This window comes from Nicotiana attenuata, chromosome 1 (genome assembly GCF_001879085.1).
Source record: "Nicotiana attenuata strain UT chromosome 1, NIATTr2, whole genome shotgun sequence".
In the NCBI taxonomy this organism is placed as follows: Eukaryota; Viridiplantae; Streptophyta; class Magnoliopsida; order Solanales; family Solanaceae; genus Nicotiana; species Nicotiana attenuata.
Window position 1 is genome coordinate 73,463,806 of NC_031989.1, and position 18,115 is coordinate 73,481,920.

The following is an 18,115-nucleotide window of genomic DNA, read 5'->3' on the forward strand; positions in this document are numbered from 1 at the left end:
TCCCGTATCTTCTCAATATCTCGAAGGTTTCTTCCAGATGGTCGATGTGGTCCTCTTTTCTTGTCGACTTTACCAGCATGTCGTCGATATAGACTTCCATAGTCTTACCGAGCTGCTCTTTGAACATTTTGGTCACCAGTCTCTGGTATGTAGCCCCCGCATTTTTGAGCCCGAAGGGCATTACCTTGTAGCAGTAAGTCCCTTGGTGGGTGATGAAAGTCGTCTTCTCTTGGTCCTCCTCGGCCATCATGATTTGATTGTAGCCGGAGTAGGCGTCTAAGAAGCTCAGTAGTTCATGTCCTGCAGTGGCGTCGATCAGTTGGTCGATGTGGGGTAGTGGGAATGAATCTTTTGGGCATGCCTTGTTCAGATCGGTGAAATCCACACACATTCTCCACTTCCCGTTCTTCTTTTTTACCATGACAACGTTGACGACCCACTCGGGGTACTTTGATTCTCTGATGGAGCCGTTGGCCAGTAGCTCGTCTACTTCTTTACCGACCGCTTCATTGATAGCGGCGTTGAATTTTCTCCTCGTCTGTCGCACGGGCGGATGTAATGGATCGACATTCAGCTTGTGGGTGGCGATGTCTCGCGGGATTCCCGGCATATCTGAATGGGAAAAGGCGAACAAATCTGCATGGTTAGTTAAGAATTCACAATACTTACTTGGGTTGGCGAGACCTTGCCCGATATAGGCTTTCTTCGTAGGATCGGTTTAGTCCAATTGGACTGGGTCAAGGTCTTCGACTTATAGGCTTCCACGACGTCGGGGTCTTTGATGACGTCCGTTTTCGGGTTGACCTTAGTTCCCGACACGGCTAATTGCTATGCCTCCGCGCTCGCCCCCTTTAGCTGTTGGGTGTGGGCGCAGTCTTGGGCTATTTTGTAGCATTCTTGTGCGGTGCGTGGCTCGCCTCGAATACTGAATACTCCCCATGGGGTAGGGAATTTGATCACTTGGTAGTGGCTTGAAGGGACCGCTCGCATGGCGTGTATCCATGGGCGTCCTATGATGACGTTGTACGCCGTTTCTTGGTTCATCACGTGGAAAGTTGTTTCCAGTGTGACTCCTCCCGCTAAGACGGGCAGTGCTATTTCTCCGGACGTCCGTTCCACTGCATTGTTAAAACTGGTTAGTGTTATGCAGCGGGGTATTACCTTATCCTCGAGCCCCATTTGTATGAGGACCCTTGGGTGGATAAATACAGGCGCCACTTCCGTCATCGATCATGACTCTTTTAACATCCGTATCAGCGATACGTAAAGTGATAACTAAAGCATCATAATGAGGGAAAGACAAACCGTCTGCATTATACTTATTGAAGGTTATATAATCTTCGAAGTCCTCATACCGTTCATGGGCGATGGTCCGCTTTAGTCCGTGTGTGGTGGCGAGTTTGACGTGATTGATCGCTGACTCGTCGCCGCCTCCGACGATCATGTTTATCGTGCGCGCTGGGGAAGGTGGCTTCGGCGGCCCGTGGGGTTGTTCCCGTCCGCGTGCAAAGTTGATTTTTCCTTTGTCGCTGAGTAGCTCCCTCAGGTATCCCTGGTTCAGCATCCTAACCACCTCTTGCCTCAGGCCTATGCAGTCTTCGGTTTTGTGTCCTCGTTCCTGATGGAACTCACATAGGGCGTTTGATTTCCTTGTGGCATGGTCTGATTTCATCTTCTGCGGCCAATGCACCTTGGTGCCTAGCTTCTCCAGTGCGTACACTATCTCTTAAGGAGATACACAAAAGTTATGGGCGGTTAGTAAAGGGGGCGTACCTCTTTCGTTTCGTAGTGGGGCGACGTGTCGCTGTAGTGCGTCTGTATGCCTTGGTGGCGGATGGGAGGATCTGGTGTATGGCTGGTGTCGATCTCTGTTGGAGCGGGGGAGTTGTTCTCGTCGTCCTTCGTTCCGTCGATCTCTTCTCGTTTCTGAGTGTATCGCTGTTAGCCGTTGGGTCGGCCCATTAAGATCATCCTCGTCCGCTCGTACCTCGGCGCAATAGGCGTTGTGGATTTCCTCCCATGTGGTAGGGGGATATTTCATGAGGCGGCTCAGCAGCTTCCTGGTTGCCCTCGAACCATCTCTGCTTAGCCCGTTCTGGAAAGCGGCGACTGCCATACCTTCCGATACATTTGGTAGACTCATCCTTACCCTGTTAAACCTTGCCAGGAAGTCCCTGAGTCCCTCTCCTGTGTTTTGCCTGATGGCGAAGATGTCGTTGACCCTGGCCTCCGCTTTCTTCGCGCCTGCATGGGCTGTGATGAATTTATCCGCCATTTCCTCGAACGTTGTTATTGCCTTAGCCGGTAGCTGAGAGTACCATGTTAAGGCCCCTCCTGTCAACGTCTCGCCAAACTTCTTCAGCAGCACTGACGGTACCTGTTCTTTCGATAGGTCGTTGCCCTTCACAGCGGTGACGTAGTGGATCAGATGATCCTCGGGATTTGTGGTTCCGTCATATAGCCTTAAGTAGGGTGGCATCTTGAAGGTTTTTGGGGTGGAGTGAGGAGCAGCTCCTTCGGTGTATGGTTGTTCAACGAACCTTCTCACGTCGCGTTTTGGTAGCAACTTGGGAGCACCGGGGATCTTGTCGACCCTCTCCTGATGTTCCTTCATCTGACCGCGGAGCGCCTTGTTTTCGCTTTCCATTTCTTCCATCTTCTTTAGGATGGCTGTTAGCGTGCCATCGTTGGTCTGTGTCTCGATGGGTCTGTTATTTACCAGTGTAACTTCCGGTTCACCTACTACAGCAGTGGTACCTACCGTTGGTGCACATACGATGTTATTTTGCGGCGATCTCTCAACCTAGCCACTTAGAGTGCTTGTTAGCCATCTTTCCAGTAGCTCTTTGACCGCTGAGGGTGCTTCCGTAGCCGCAGATGTGGAAGCTCCTTTTTCGTGCAAGATCGTCAGGCCTTCGGATGGGGAAGGTGAGATCTCTGCACCTGGTGTGATGCTAGGGGTTTCATTCAGGATGCCATCGTCACTGGCCTCGTTGAGAGGGCCCAGGAGATTGGTAGTGACACCCAATATGGCTTTCGATCTTGTGTTATTTTCGGCCATTTTCTGTTTTTGAGTGGTGTTGAGAGTAGTAGTTGGTTGATCTCTAGGTGGATACTATGGTTTTGATTCTCGAAATCCCCACAGACGGCGCCAAATTGTTTGGCTCAAAAGTTAACGATGTACTTTGTAAGCGATAAAACAATCTAAAAATAGAGAAGGGGTAAATCGTAATCAAATATAATAAGCCTAGAGATGCAAAGATGATAATATTGTTGTAGATCTAATATTGCAAAGTGACAACATATGTTAGTAAGGTATTTTCGTCAGAAGTAGTGATATAGAGAGAGAAAGACAGAAAATGAGAGAGTTGTATTAGATCAGATGCCCCCCTTTTACAATGTGGAGGTCTCCTTTATATAATAGGAGACCTTCCTCGAAAGAATCAAAAAGTAACAGAGATAGGTAACATCTCCCTAGTATGGACACTGAGTTCTAAACGACGTCGCTTTGGTCCTCACGGCCGAGTCGTTCCCGCTACGTTGGTCGGTGTACACTCATTGGGCGTACCCACTGGCGTAGAGATACTGAGGGCCAAATTTGACCCTATACAACTTTGATTCCCTAAGCTTGCTAGGATATTACAAGCATCATAAGATAACGTCTTAACAAAAATATAGAGTTCTTTTTGGTCACTTTCCACAAAAGAGTTTACATAACATGGTGGTAATACAAAAACTTGTTTCCCTTTCTGTATTGCCTTCTTTGCCAAGTGATGTGCAATCCTATTCCCTTGCCTGAAGGTGTGCTGGAGGATCACCTTCTGCTGGTGCATGAACAACCTGCATTTATTAACAATGTTGTCATATATAATTTGTTTCCTTGTTGTATTGAATGGATTACCTCCGCGGAGTCCGTATCTATTTCAAGCGGAAACATTCCTCATTCTTGTGTTGTTCTGAGCCCGTCAATTAGTGCCTTCATTTCTGCTTGTAGTGAGCCACTAGCCTGGGTAGATTTTGCAAATCCAACTATCCAATTCCCGTAGGTATCTCTGATTACACCTCCAAGGCCACTTTTTTGGTTATGACTGTTAAAACTAGTATCGATGTTGAGCTTAAACCACCCTCTAGGCGGTTTGTTCCATTTAATCTTTATGGGGATTTTGATAGATGTATTGGGGCTTTTTTCAGTGAGTAGCATAAATTCAATTGCTTTTTGGATGATATGATTAATATTAATAGGATAGTCCGTATTATTTTGATTGTTATTATTCCTATTAAGCCAAATATGCCAAATGGCGAATGGGAAGAAGGAATTCCAGTTAATGAAGTTATTTGTAAAGGGGTAATCTAAGTCTTTTAATTGAAGGAGCCAATGTTTTTTGTTGTTTTTATAAAACTTATCCCACCCAAGGCTTTCCCAAAAAAGTTTTACGGCTTTACACCTTAGGAAATATGAATTATAGATTCTTCTTCTTGGCATTTGCATATAGGACACAAGGGGTCAATGTTCATTCAAATTTGCGAGAGATATTTCCGGCAAGGAATTCTATTATGGAGACACTGCCATAAGAAGAATTTAATTTTATTAGGGCAATTTAGTTTCCAAATCCAAGGACGTCTAGTGGATTGTTTATAGGAGGTTCTATTAGGGCGTAACAAGTTTTTGTTGTGAAAAAACCTTTTGTATTTAAGGACCATATAGGAATATCATTGGTAGGGCCTTTGTTACGGATTTATGTCTTAGAGATATTTTCCTTGATATTATTAGGAAGGTTGATTGATAAATTATCAAAGCATCAAGTTTTCTTGTAAAAAATATTTCTTATTTTTACTGAGAGATCGCTTGCAGTTAGAGGACCTGTTACTTCTTTCCTAAGGTTTCCCATATTGGATATCCAGTTGGTTTCATATATGTTCATGTTGGAAAGGTAATGGGGTGACCAAGTGAAACCTTTAGAGCAAATATCCCAACCTCTTTGGATACTTTCCAGATGAAGGAATTTTTATTTTTGGCTCTGTTTAGACCATAAGAGGTGATGATTAATCGGGCCCAAAGGGTTGTAGCATTTGTAGGAATTCTCCATGCAAGACTTGCTAATGTGCATAAATTCTTAGAAATAGCACTATGAATATCCAAGCCTCCAGTGTTTTTTGGTTGATATAAAGTAGTCCAATTAACAAGGTGCATCTTTCTTTTTTCAATGGTGCTACCCCATATAAAATCCCTTTGAGATTTATCAATCTTGTTAAGGATATTTTTAGGAAGTAGGGTGTACTGAATATAGTGATTGGGAATTGAGTTGAGGCGAGTGAGCTAGGGTAGTCCTACCTGCTATATTAATGAATTTTAGTTTCCAGGATGCTAGCTTAGTTCTCATATTGTCCACAATAAACTAGAAGTCTCTAGGACTTGGATAATTTTTTAGTATTGGGAAACCTAGGTAGGTACCAAAGTTGTCACATTTCTTTATACCTAGTTTATTAGAAGAATAATTAACAAGAGAAGAGGTGCAATTTTTAGAGAAGAGAATTTTGATTTTGTGAATTGATACACTGACCTGATAGGTTGCAAAAAAGGTCTAGGCCATTCTTAATGGCATGGCATGACTTATCATTTACCTTTGCAATTAGGGTAACATCGTCAGCAAAATAAAAAAGTGAGAGAACTTAGGGCAATTTTTTCCTAAGGTTATTGGATCCCAGTTTCTAGTATCAACTTGGTGATTTATATACCTTGTTAGCATTTCTAGGCAGAGGATGAAGATATAGGGTGAAATGGGATCTCCTTGCCTGATGCCACGACTAGGCTCAAAGAAATTTGTGACAGATCCATTTACTAGGACAACAATACTACCTGTTGAGATGCAATTTAGTAAAAGATTACAGAATTTGGGGGGAAACTTGAAATATTCCAGAGTGTGGTGCACAAAAGACTATTCCAAACGGTCAAATGCTTTTTCTAGGTCAATTTTCAGAATCATTTGGCCTTGTTTGCCTTTCATCTTTTGCAATTTGGAAACTATTTCTTGGATGATGATTGCATTATGAGCAGCTCTTCTATTTTTCATAAAACTTGCTTGGTGAGGGCTGATTAATTGTTCTAGGAATGGTTTTAGTCTATTTGCAAGAATTTTTGTAATTATTTTGTAGATAGTATTACAAAGACCAATTGGTCTGAAATTCCTAATGTTATTTGCATTTGGAATTTTTGGGATAAGGCACAGATAGGTCTTCTTGATATCTTTGGGAACTTCTTGTGTGCTGAATATGTCATGACAAAGTTTAGTCACCGACTGTCCTATAATTTTCCAATATTTCTGAAAAAAAGAATTGATGGAGACCATCCAGTCCTGGGGCCTTAAAGGGTTTGAAAGAGTATATAGCCTTTTTAATTTCAATTTCTAGTAGGAGGGTGTCTAAAGATTTTAGGTCCAACTTAGGATATGAAGAAGAGTTTCCTAGTGGGGTAGTCCACTTAGTCGAGGAGTGTGAGGTTGTGAATGTATTTGTAAAGTACTTAAGAACATGTGAAATAATTTGGTGATGTTCATTAATCCAGTTTCCATTATCATCTTTGAAGAAATTTATTTTGTTTCTTCTTTTTCTATTGGTAGCTAAAATATGGAAAAATTTAGTGTTAGCCTCACCGTCGTTTAGCCAAAGAATTCTAGACCTTAATTTCCAATAATCCTCTTCGATTTTTAGGATATCATTGTATTTTCTTTTTAAGTTTTGTTCCAATTGTTGAAGAAAAAAACTAGTAATATAACTATTGGAATTTTGAATTCCTTGAAGCCTAGCCAGTAATTTCCTCTTTTTCCCCATGATGTTCCCAAAAGTATTATTCTTCCAAGGCTTAACTTTTTCTATAAAGTTTTGGCTACCTTTCAAGTAGTCATTACTTAGCCAATTATTTTTGACTATTGTTTGAAATTCTGGATGCTTGCACCTGAAGGTTTCTAGTCTGAAGGGTACATTATGGTACAACCTATTTTTAGGAATTAATTCAATTAATAAAGGATTATGGCCCGAGTAGGTTTTGGGTAAGTGAATTATAGAACTTTTTGGGAATAATTCAATCCATTCTTCATTTCCTAAAATTTTATCGAGTCGTTCCATAATGAGACCCTTGTTCCTATGTCTATTATTGGATCAAGTATACGTACACCCTTTAAATCCTAAATCTATTAACTTGCAACTATTTAATTTAGACCCTATAGAACTAGCTCTACTATCCTTAATAGGTTTTCCCCCAAATTTTTCATTTGAAGCTAAGATATCATTGAAGTCACCTCCTACCATCCAAGGCCCTTTGCAGGTCTTACTTATATTTTCTAGGTTATCCCACATCAGGTTTCTGTTATGGACATTAGTACTAGCGTAAATTGAAGAAAAAAGCAAGTTTTTTCGAATAGGTAGTACCTCTATTGTTGCATGAATCTCTTAGTTTCTACGGACTGCATTGTGGACACTGACACTTAATGGTTCCACATCATAACCATGCCTCCTACTGACCGTCCGCTGGAACCTCTATCATCTCTGTAAACCCAAAATCATTAAGCATTTCAGCATGATTCCCCATTCTTGTTTCTAATAGAGTTACCATACAAGGTCTATGGGTATCAACCATTTCCCTAAAGTTCCTTCTGAAATTATCATTGTTTCCTCCCCTTATGTTCCATATAATAAAGTTGGTTGGATGATTCATATCTAGATTAATGGTTGAGTTTGCTGGTTCCCCGTTCTCCCTTATCCCTCCTGGAAACACAGGATTCCTTCTCAGGGATGGCACTAGGATTATGGCTTTGTTGCCCACTGTTGGATCCTTACTCTTTCTTTCTTCTCTTGAACCAAACGTTGTTAAATACTCTTACTCTGCATCTGCCTAACTAATTGAGAAATTGATATCGAGTGACAGGTAAATGACAGCTCGGTGCACTAAGCGCCCAATACGTACAGAATCAAATTCTACAAATATATTTTTCTATTTATTCTCTCTCCCCGTAAACCCTTTCTATCTTTTTTTGTTGTCTTCCTCTCCTTCTCTCTCGCTCCATAATACTTATTCAATGTCTCCTTTCTTTCTAGACAATCAATTGAAGATAGATAGTTAAATTTTTGCTTAATTTCTTGGCTGGGGCATACTAGACAATCAATTAAAGGCCTAAATCTAACAACGAACATTTTTATGATGTCAAATCTCATACGGCCCCCTTTTGATTCTGATTATTAAAAGACTTCTCTTTGATTCAAATTATTAACAAATAGTTCTAATTCTCATCTTGTATATCAATGTATTCTTATCATATATATTTGCTTATATCCACATGAAATTATGTGTTATACACTTATATATACCAAAAAAAAATTGATATACATTTTGATATACAAAGAAGAAAAATAAATTTTTGGTATACAAAGAAGAAAAATAAATTTTTTATATACATTTGATATATACAAAAAAGAAAAAGAGAATTATAATATATCTTTGAGAATAAAAATTATTATTGTGATATACATTTATTGGCTACCTTAACAATAAATAAAAATAAAATAATTCTAGCCAATTTGTAGATTGAGTTGTTATACATCGCCGAATTCCCCAATTAATTCTCCGCTCTATTGTTAAGGAGAGAAAAAAATAAAACCATAGGTGTTAACACAATAATTGGGGGCGTATATTCTGTAGCTTGGGATTCCTCCACAAAATGGCTGCTGGAACATGAATTATAGGGGATTGAGTTGGGAATATATACCTATTTTTGGTACTACCATTAGATTTGTATTCGTATTGCACAAAATTTTGTAAAGTGTAACCGCTCGGATATTAAGTAGTTCGATCTCTTTAATTCAACTTCAGAAATCAAATATAAAGTTCTCCTATCTTTCAACTGCAACTTCAGAAAATTCAAATCTTAAGTAGTTCAAACTCTTCAAAGCAACTTCAGATTTTGAATATGAAGTTCTTCTATCTTTCAATTACAACTTCAGAAATTCAAATCTGAAGTTCTGAAATATAAACTTGTTATTTGAGAGCGCCTTTTCCTTCCCTTAGGCAAACATCTCCTTTCTTCATATTGTTGGTATCTGAGAGCGCATCATTGGTGTCAATGTCAGCAAAGGCTTCTGTATCCCCTGGCTCTGGTGAGAACCCAGTCTCAATCCAAATTTGGCTAGCGTTTAGGATCTCGCTGCAGTCCACACTGAATTCTATTGCTCTCACTGCCTCTAGCATAGGGAATCTGTCGTCGGTGGGCAATAGGAGCTTTGAGGTGTCATCTCTTTGTTGGCTTCCTGCCCTTTCAGTATCTTCAGAGCTTTTGTTATCTCCCTTGATATGTTCCCCAATTGTGGTGGTTGATGTTTCTTCGGTGTTGAAGACGAATGTTCCTATTGAGGCCATTGTTCGATCACTGAGAACTGTGACATTTCCATTGAATCTACTGCTGCTGGGTCCGGGAAGAACGGGATCGAGTGGAAGGCTAGCTGCATGAGGTTGTGTACTGATGGGGATGTGAGCACGTAATTTTTGCCCTAAGCAAATTATTCGAAAAGTTTCAAATAATTGATTTCTTAATTATTTTATAATTTTTGTGAATTTTTGTTAAATTTTTGTGTTAATTGGTTGCATTTTTATTCATATGAAAATACAAAAAATATGCATTTGCATTTAAGGATTTAATTTCATAATTTTAGTATTAATTAGGTATTAATTAGTTTTAGAACAAAATTTAAAGAAAATTGCAAAAAAATAGTTTCTTTGCACTTTTAATTGTTAATTGTTGCATTTATCTTTAAATAGAGTTTTAAATAATTTTAGGAGTTAAATAGTTTAATTAGGTCTTTGTTTTGTTTTAGCATTTTATAAAATCAGAAAAATAAATAAATACAAAAATACAAAAATAAAATACAAAAGCAAGTGAACAAAATACAAGAAAACAAATAAAAGAATAAAGAAGGGAAATGACTGCCAAGAATTGGGCCAAATTACCCAGGCCCAAACAAAAAATGCCCCACCCCAACCTAGCCCAAACAACCCTGCCCGGTCCAATTGCCCCATATTCAAAACGACGTCGTTTTGACGTCGTTTAATCTGAACCCTCCATCCTTCCCAATCCAACGGCCCTGAGTTGATCTTGGTTTTAAAATAAAATTGTCCTAAAATTTTGAAAAAACCTAGAGACCAAACCCCCCTTCCTCGTACCTCCCCTGCCCTTTCCCGTCTCCGCCGTCGGCCGAAAATCGCCTCCGCCGGGGGCGATGCTCCAAATTACCCCAAAAACACACCCCAAGCTCTTCTCTTCCTCCTCTTCTCATATCTACCACTAGTTCCACTCAAATCCCAACCCAGCTTCTCGAATTTTAGATCACAAATCCGGTGAAAACCCTAACTCGCCCAAACTCGCCCAAATTAATATCCTATAATCTCCCTGACCTCCTTTACCCGAATCCCAACCCAAAATCCTTCAAATCCGCCTTCAAACTTTCATGTCTCGGATCTAGGGTTTCAGCCACGCCTGTTCTCATATGGTTCTAGATAATGTTACGCGTTTGTTTTGTCAGAAATGAACACATAATATTATCTAGAAGCTATATTGTAAGTCAATCGAGTGGGTATCAAATCCAAGTTCAAAGGTCCGGGTTCAAGGTCAAATTGGTAAGTCCTTCATGTTCTGTCCATTTCCCTCTTCTCCGTCTTGCATTATGTTAAGCTAGGACCTCAAATTTGCTCCCAAATTATTTTCGTGAAGTCTGATCTGTGTTCGTTAGGGCTATTTGGATCAATACAGATTTTAGGTTACTGCTTGTTCAGTCGTTTAGTTGGATTAGTGTAGTTTAACATAGTAGTATCTCTGCCTCTGCTTAGTTAACAGTCAGTGTTGATTTGAGAATCCAATAGTTTGTTTATTAGCCTATTTTCTTATGATTTGTTTCAATTAATCTTGTGTGAGTTGTTTGTTTCAGTACTTCTTCTGGTTTTTGTTGATGGTTAATCATTGGTTGTTGTTAATAATACTTTAGTTGTTAATTAGATGAATTTGGCCATAGCGGATAGATTTAATCAGGATAGAAAGAGGACTAAAGTCATTTGGGACTATGCTAGTAATTTCAGAGGGTTTCTAGGGTAGTATAGGCATGGGAAATGGTAGTTTAATCAGATTTAGTAAATATTGAAGTGAGGTAAGGGTAGTTTAGGGTTTTCAAGTATGGAAAAATCAGAATAGAACCCCCTAGGACTTTCTAGAAGGGGTTTTTGAACTGAAATTCACAAAATATGTGTAGTTACTTGTATAACAAGTCAGAAAATGAGCGGAGGAAATGGAAATAAAATAGGGACTAATGAGTAAAATGAAAATCTGAAGTTGCACCCTAAGTTTGCCTATAAATAGGCATTCATTTGCCTTGTATAACATGTTTTTTTGGAGCCTGAAAATTCCCTCTAAATAAAAACAATTGCTCCACAAATTTCAAATAAAATTTGAATTTCAAATTCCAAAAACCTTCAAAACCAAAAAAAAAAAGAAGTTGAAACAACAAAAAACCCCAAAAATATATGGTTACATTATGATTTCAGATCTAAATTGCAAGTTTGATTGTTAATCCGAGTTCCTAGCATCCAACTTCAAGTAGTTTTTGGTTTTGTTCAAGCTATTCTGGTTATCTCTAGTTGCTGGAAGTTTCAGAAGTTGTTTTTGGTTCAAAGTCGAGTCTAGATTTGATTTCAAGCAAGTGCATTAGGTTCCTACTGGTTTATTCCGTCTCTGACTGATTCCTGGGTCGATTTACTACTGATCCTGTTGCTGTGGTTTGCTGTGTAAACTGCTGATGATTCTCCTCTTTCCTTTTGTTACTTTGCAATTCCAGGTACACACCTTGAGACTCTGTTGATGTAGCTTCACCTGTTGAAACATGAAATGAAATTGAAGCCTCTGCTGTCGAATTGCATTTTAATAATTCTGTCATATTCTAGATAGTTTTCTGTGACCTGATTCATTGTTCATTGTAATTAAACTCTGTAATCATTTTAGACTGTTTGTAGCTTGTAGATTACTAAGCTAATTCGATATATTCCTGTGAGCATGTGAATCCAGTAGTTATTTGTTTTCACTTGGTTTAGCTTGTGTTACCAGTGTATTATAGTTTTGACGACTGTTTATTAAAACTTGCAACTGGGTTTGAAATCAGAATGTAAATGTTTTAGTAGTGTAGTACTTTAGCTTTGACACCAGCATGTTGGTTTTGAAATCAGAGAATTGGCATTTTCCATAGCCCTGTGTCTTTGAGCTTAAGAACCTTGTTGCATGTTAATCCATTAATTCCATAAGGATTTGTAACAGTTGGTTAGCCTAAAAACAGTCTGAATATGAAATTGGATTCTAGCAACTAGTAGTTCATTAATTGAATAAGATATAAGTTGTTTCTTTACTACAAAAATCGGTGAATGTGATTGAAACATTTGTGAAACGAGTTTAGCCTCTGTACAATTAACTGAAATCCCATTTGGTCTGAGATGCGCTGGTCGATTCAAGACTCAACAGCCTAGTTCATTGGTTTGGGCTTCAGTGACCCAACGAGTGGCCCCGGCTCCGATCTGATTTCAGTATTTGTTTGGGCTTGGGCCCAGACCTATGACTATCCAGTCTCTTGTGCCGAGCTGAGTTCTGACTCCCTTTCGTTGGACTTATTTCGGAGCCCAAGGGCTGAACTTTGATACAGAATTGTCATTTGGTTTGTACTAAGCCAATAACAAAATAAATGGACCTTTTAGAGACTTTGTCCGATAGAAAACTTGTAGACTTTTAGGATATCCTTTAAAATAAATGAGATGAGCCTCGCCAAACAAAATATATAAATTGTGGGGCCCTCAGTAAATGTTTGTGTTAAAATACCTAGATTTTGGGACGGGCCGTTTAGTGAATTTCACGGCCCTCCCCAAGATAATGACGTGTTAATCTCCTTAGGCGCGTATTTTAATAACATTACATTCCTAAATTCGGGTGCGCATTTATGTGACCCAAGTCCAAATCTCAACGAAGTCGAAATGTGTCAAAAACCGCGGGTGCATTTATGTGACGTGGTTCGAGACGCGTTTTCACGACGTTGCAATTCTCTTTAAAAATGATAATAAAAGCGTTTTAAATTTAAAAAGCACATAAGTTAAAACATGTACTAAAATCAGATTTTTAGCCATATATAATAATTTAAGCGACCGTGCTAGAACCACGGGATCCGGGGGCGCCTAACACCTTCCCTCGGGTCAACAGAATTCCTTATTCAGAATTTCTGGTTCGCAGACTCCAATTGGGAAGTCAAAAATTTTCCTCGATTTGGGATTCAAAATTAAACCGGTGACTTGGGACACCAAAAACCAATCTTATCCCAAGTGGCGACTCTGAAATAAATAAATAATCCCATTTCGAATAATGTCACTTTAAATGGAAAAACTCCCTTAAACATTTATCATTCGGGGTAGGTGTTTAAAAAAGGAGGTGTGACAGGGGAATCATTGGTGGCTTGCGTGCAGTTGAGGTTTTTTTGAAGAATCATCGATTGCTAGAGTTGGGTTCCAAAGGTCGCCAACCCCCTGTTTAACGCCTGCATTGTTACCCTTGCTAAGGCTGGATTTTGGATAATGGGGATGATAGGTTGATTTCCCAGATGAAAATTGTAACACACTCCCTGGCCCTGCAGGGACAGCTCCAGCCATGATGCCAGCATGTGTTCTGGTGGTGGCAGAGTGGAAGTTAAGGCGGTTAGAGGTTTGATGTGTTGATCTATTATTGAGTTTCTTTGGTGTTCCTTTTTTGGGACTGGAATTGATTAGAGGGGGTTTAGGGTAGATATTAGTCATCTTCGTTATTGGAGTCAAATCATTATCTGTCTGTTGAATTTTGGTAATTGTGTCTAATACCAGAGATTTAAAATTAATTGTGTATCCAGTTGAGTTGACGAAAATTATCAAATTACCTGAGTTTTGGTGATTTCGCAGGTAAGGCACTTGCGTATCCATGGAGGGTTTTTCTGTAGGGCTACTTGGTAGGGGCGAAGTAGTTGTATGGGGAATCATCGGTAATGGGGCTCTCCAATTGGTATAGACCCTTGTGAAAGAAGGGGTTGTTGGGTTTGGGTGGGTCGTTTTTTGGTTAGCTGACAAGCTCCCACTTGTTCCCTTTTGGCTTAGTATTTTATTTCCTCTGGGTGCCGGCCGCTTGGTCAAGGCCTTTAGCTCGGGTAGGGCCTGTTGCGGAGTTCAAGAGTTGGTCCTCCCCTACTGGGCCCGCCTTCTGCTTTGTGGTCGTCTTAGGTTGTTCCTGTGTAGGCTAACGGTATTCTTTTTTGTACTAATATAAGTAATTCTTATCATCTTGGGAGAGGGTGATTGGCCCAAATTTTTCTTGCCCTTTTCGTCTCCTTCTGTATGCCAGGCTCATTTTCGTAGTATTGAGTTTGAGTTGTTTCTTTTCTGCTAGTAGCAATAGGATTGTGCTGGGTTAGCGTCGTCATCCATGGGGTTATTATCCGGTGGGATGTTGGGTGGTTTGATTGTATTATCCGTTCTAAGTTTAGTGAGATGTGAGAGTTTCTCACTCTAAGTCTCAGAAATAATGAGTTATTAATAAACTTGACATATAATGAATGATGTTATTAGAGTAGAATCTCATTGTTGGGTGAGGTTAAAGACTTATGTTTTCTTTTGAACAATTATTTACTTAAATTATTTTGAAACTTATTTTATATTATGTTGTAATTTTACATAAGTGTATTAAATTATTATTATTATTTTTGATTTTGAATTTATGTTATATTTTCAGTTTCGTTTTATTTGCTTAGTAGTATTGGCTTATTAATTTAGATTGCATGCCATTTATTTTGGTTAGAATTGATAGATTTTTTTTGTAGAATATTTGAGTAATGTTATGACATTATATTTATAAATATTAATCTTTTATCAAACATGCAGTCGATAATATTCTTACAAAATATGTATTTTTGGTTTATATAATTAATTTGAAAAATTTATGTCAATTTTTACAATATTAGTTACAAATATATGATTAGTAATTAATATATTTTCAAGAAATAATATGTATCTTAAATGTCAAATTTAATATTATTTATAATGGCATATATTTATTATATCTTAACTTTTAATTTTGGTAATTAAATTTATATTTAAGTTTAATCTAACTTTGTAATTATATTTGTGCAACCAAACAATATACTTGTAATTACACCGTAATTACATTGTGACGAACAAACAGGTCGACGTAATTACAATAATATGTAATTACTAGGTTGTGTAATTACTACCCTAGTAATTACACTAATTTCGATTACCTGGTAGTTTTCTAGATAGATCCAATAATTTAGGAATTTTAAGTCGAGAAGTAAAATCTATTCGCTGATCGTGTAATTTTTTCTACATCATCAATAGTATAATATAATATGTTATAATGAGTTACTTAAATTTTGCTTGATGGTGTAAAAATTCTTAGTTGGTGATGAATTCGACTACTGTTGTAATTGGCAAAGCTCATCTTTCTTTTTTCCGACAACAACATTACTAGGAATTAATCTTCTATGCCTCTTCTTATAATGACCGTATCGTCTCTGCCAAAATAAGCATCTATATATGTTTCTTGCCCTTTGGGTTCAGCTAAGGTCAAGGTTACTTATGAATTCTTTATTTGATTGTTTTTTAAGGTTTTGTTAAGATTTAGACGGTAGCATGATGCCTTTCCAGTGACACTACTATGTACTTCTTTAATACTAATTTGACTTCTACTGAATACAATATCTGAATGTTCCCTAAAGTGAACACCACAAATCAAAGTAAAATCACTGGCAAATCCAGCCAAGACTTCCATTTCAAAGAGTAGTAAGTACTGGATACTTGAACATTACATTTTAGCCACTGATTAACAGATTAATCTAACTAATGAGTTAGATAATCATCCATTAATTACATTTCGGACTGCAAATTCAAAAATTATACACCCCTTCTTCCTGAGTCAGACTTGGTCAACGATCTAAGTCTTACTAAAAATTTGACATTTTTCTCCCATGTTGACCCATCTTTCTTCTTCTTCTTCTCCGGCGAACCTTCTGGCCAATTATCCGGTGACTCCATCAACCTCCGACCCAGGCTCTCCGGTGACCTTGCCATGTCATCATATTCGTGTCCACCCTCCGTGGCATCCATGTCAGCACCAAGAATCTTTGCTTGCATGGCAGTCAACACTGACTTTACTGCCACGTCAGGATCCCTTCTATTCCTCAACAAGATCTCTCCAATATGAGCTGGTGTGAGGGTCCCACCTGACCTTATGCAGCTCTCCACCACGTCAAACAAAGCGTGCGAATCCAACCCTAAGTAGTTCTTCACCAAGACCTTAAAGGCATGAATCCCGCACGTGCCAAGGCTAACATGCATGTCCATGCGCCCACATCTAACCAACGCTGGGTCTACATTGTCCTTATGGTTTGTAGTGAAAACTATTACCTTCTCTTCGCCGCAACATGACCATAGTCCATCGGTGAAATTCAACAAGCCCGATAATGTCACCCGTCCGTTATCTTCTGCATTATCGCCGATGACATGCCGGTTCTTCTTGTGCATGGATTGGTTATTCCTCGTTTTTGCCATCCTATCGCCCGTTAAGTTAATAGAACAATCGATATCCTCAATGACAATGATGGACCTATTTGTTGTTTGTATGAGTAAAGCTCTCAGTTCTGAATTGTCTGAGACTTTACTAAGCTCGAGATCATACACGTCGTAGCAAAGAAAGTTCGCCATGGCAGCAATGAGGCTTGATTTTCCTGACCCTGGAGGACCATATAGCAAGTAGCCACGCTTCCATGCACGTCCAATTTTGTGGTAGAACTCTTTTCCTTCTGAAAATGCAGTTAGGTCATCCATGAGTTGTGTCTTTAGCTCCGGCTCGAGGGCGAGTGTCTCGAACGTGGAAGGGTGTCGGAAAGGGACAGAGGACCAGCCAGATTCATACGAACCATGACCGTTGTTCGTGAAGAGTCTCCTTTCACGCGAAACCCTCTCGAACTCCTCTGCTCGAGCAGTTACATGCTCGAGGTAAGGTGTGAGGAGGTCGAGGCGGTGGCGTTTGGGAAGTTTGAGGCTGAAGCTACGCTTTTCTTCGACGGAGTCTTGAACGTTGTCGACTTGGTGTGTCCAACAAAGGTGGTGCCCACGGAAGGTGTCGTTAACAGTGTGATTAGGAGCCAATGTGTAGGAAATGAGTTTGGAAGATTTGGAGCGAGAGAGTGTAAGACGAGGGCAAGTGGATGAGGAATTGATGGAGTTCAAGTAAAGATTTACGTGTCGATAAAGATCGTTAACGTCAACACCACAATAGCCGTTGAATTCAGGGATTTCGAAGTAAGAATAAGGGCTGAAGAAATCTTGAATTGATTCAAAGCAAGAGTGAAGCACGGATAAAAGCTGAGTAGGCAAAACGTTTTGTAGAACTGTTAGGAGGCCTAAGAAAGACCAGATTTGAGACAATATCTCCATGTTTCACAATTAAGGTTGGTAATTTGCTGTTGTGGTGAGGGAAATTATGGAAGGGTTCTAAGTATTGGAAGAAGACAAAGAAATGGAGATGAAGTTTGTGGAGTTATGTAAGGGAAATTTTGGCAGCTTATAGTGGGGTGAGAATATAATTTTGCTAAAAAGGAAGCCAAAGTGACTGTTTGAGAGCTGAAAAGAGAGTGTAAACAAAAGTAAAAGCAAAAGATAAGCGCGAAGCCGTCTGCTCTAACTTTAATTTACTTTTTCTCGTTACTTATAGAGAAGAATAAGGCAACTCATTCTTCATAATCTCTCTGTTTTTTCCTGCTGTCCTTGGCCAAAAAGAGAGGCCAATATCTAATTAATTACTTCTAACTCCATTATATATGATTAGTTGTATACTAATTTTATCTCTGTCGTCCTAATTATGTTTTGACATAGTTATTGTTTGAATTTTATTTTATTGTATTTACCAGATCAGGTTTAGTTCAAATTGGTAATGAGTATCGTTTCCCATTGATTTTACTTATTTAATAATTAGAAGATAAAAGTCATTGCTTACTACTATAGAATGGAGTT

The 18,115-nt window shown here is 39.0% G+C and overlaps 1 protein-coding gene across 1 annotated transcript; it reads right to left on the reverse strand.

Moving 5' to 3' along the window:
- On the reverse strand, positions 15,833 to 17,873 carry LOC109228781 (AAA-ATPase At4g25835-like). Its single transcript, XM_019393989.1, has one exon. It carries the CDS (start codon positions 17,537 to 17,539, stop codon positions 15,995 to 15,997), a length of 1,545 nt encoding a protein of 514 aa, XP_019249534.1. The 5' UTR covers positions 17,540 to 17,873; the 3' UTR covers positions 15,833 to 15,994.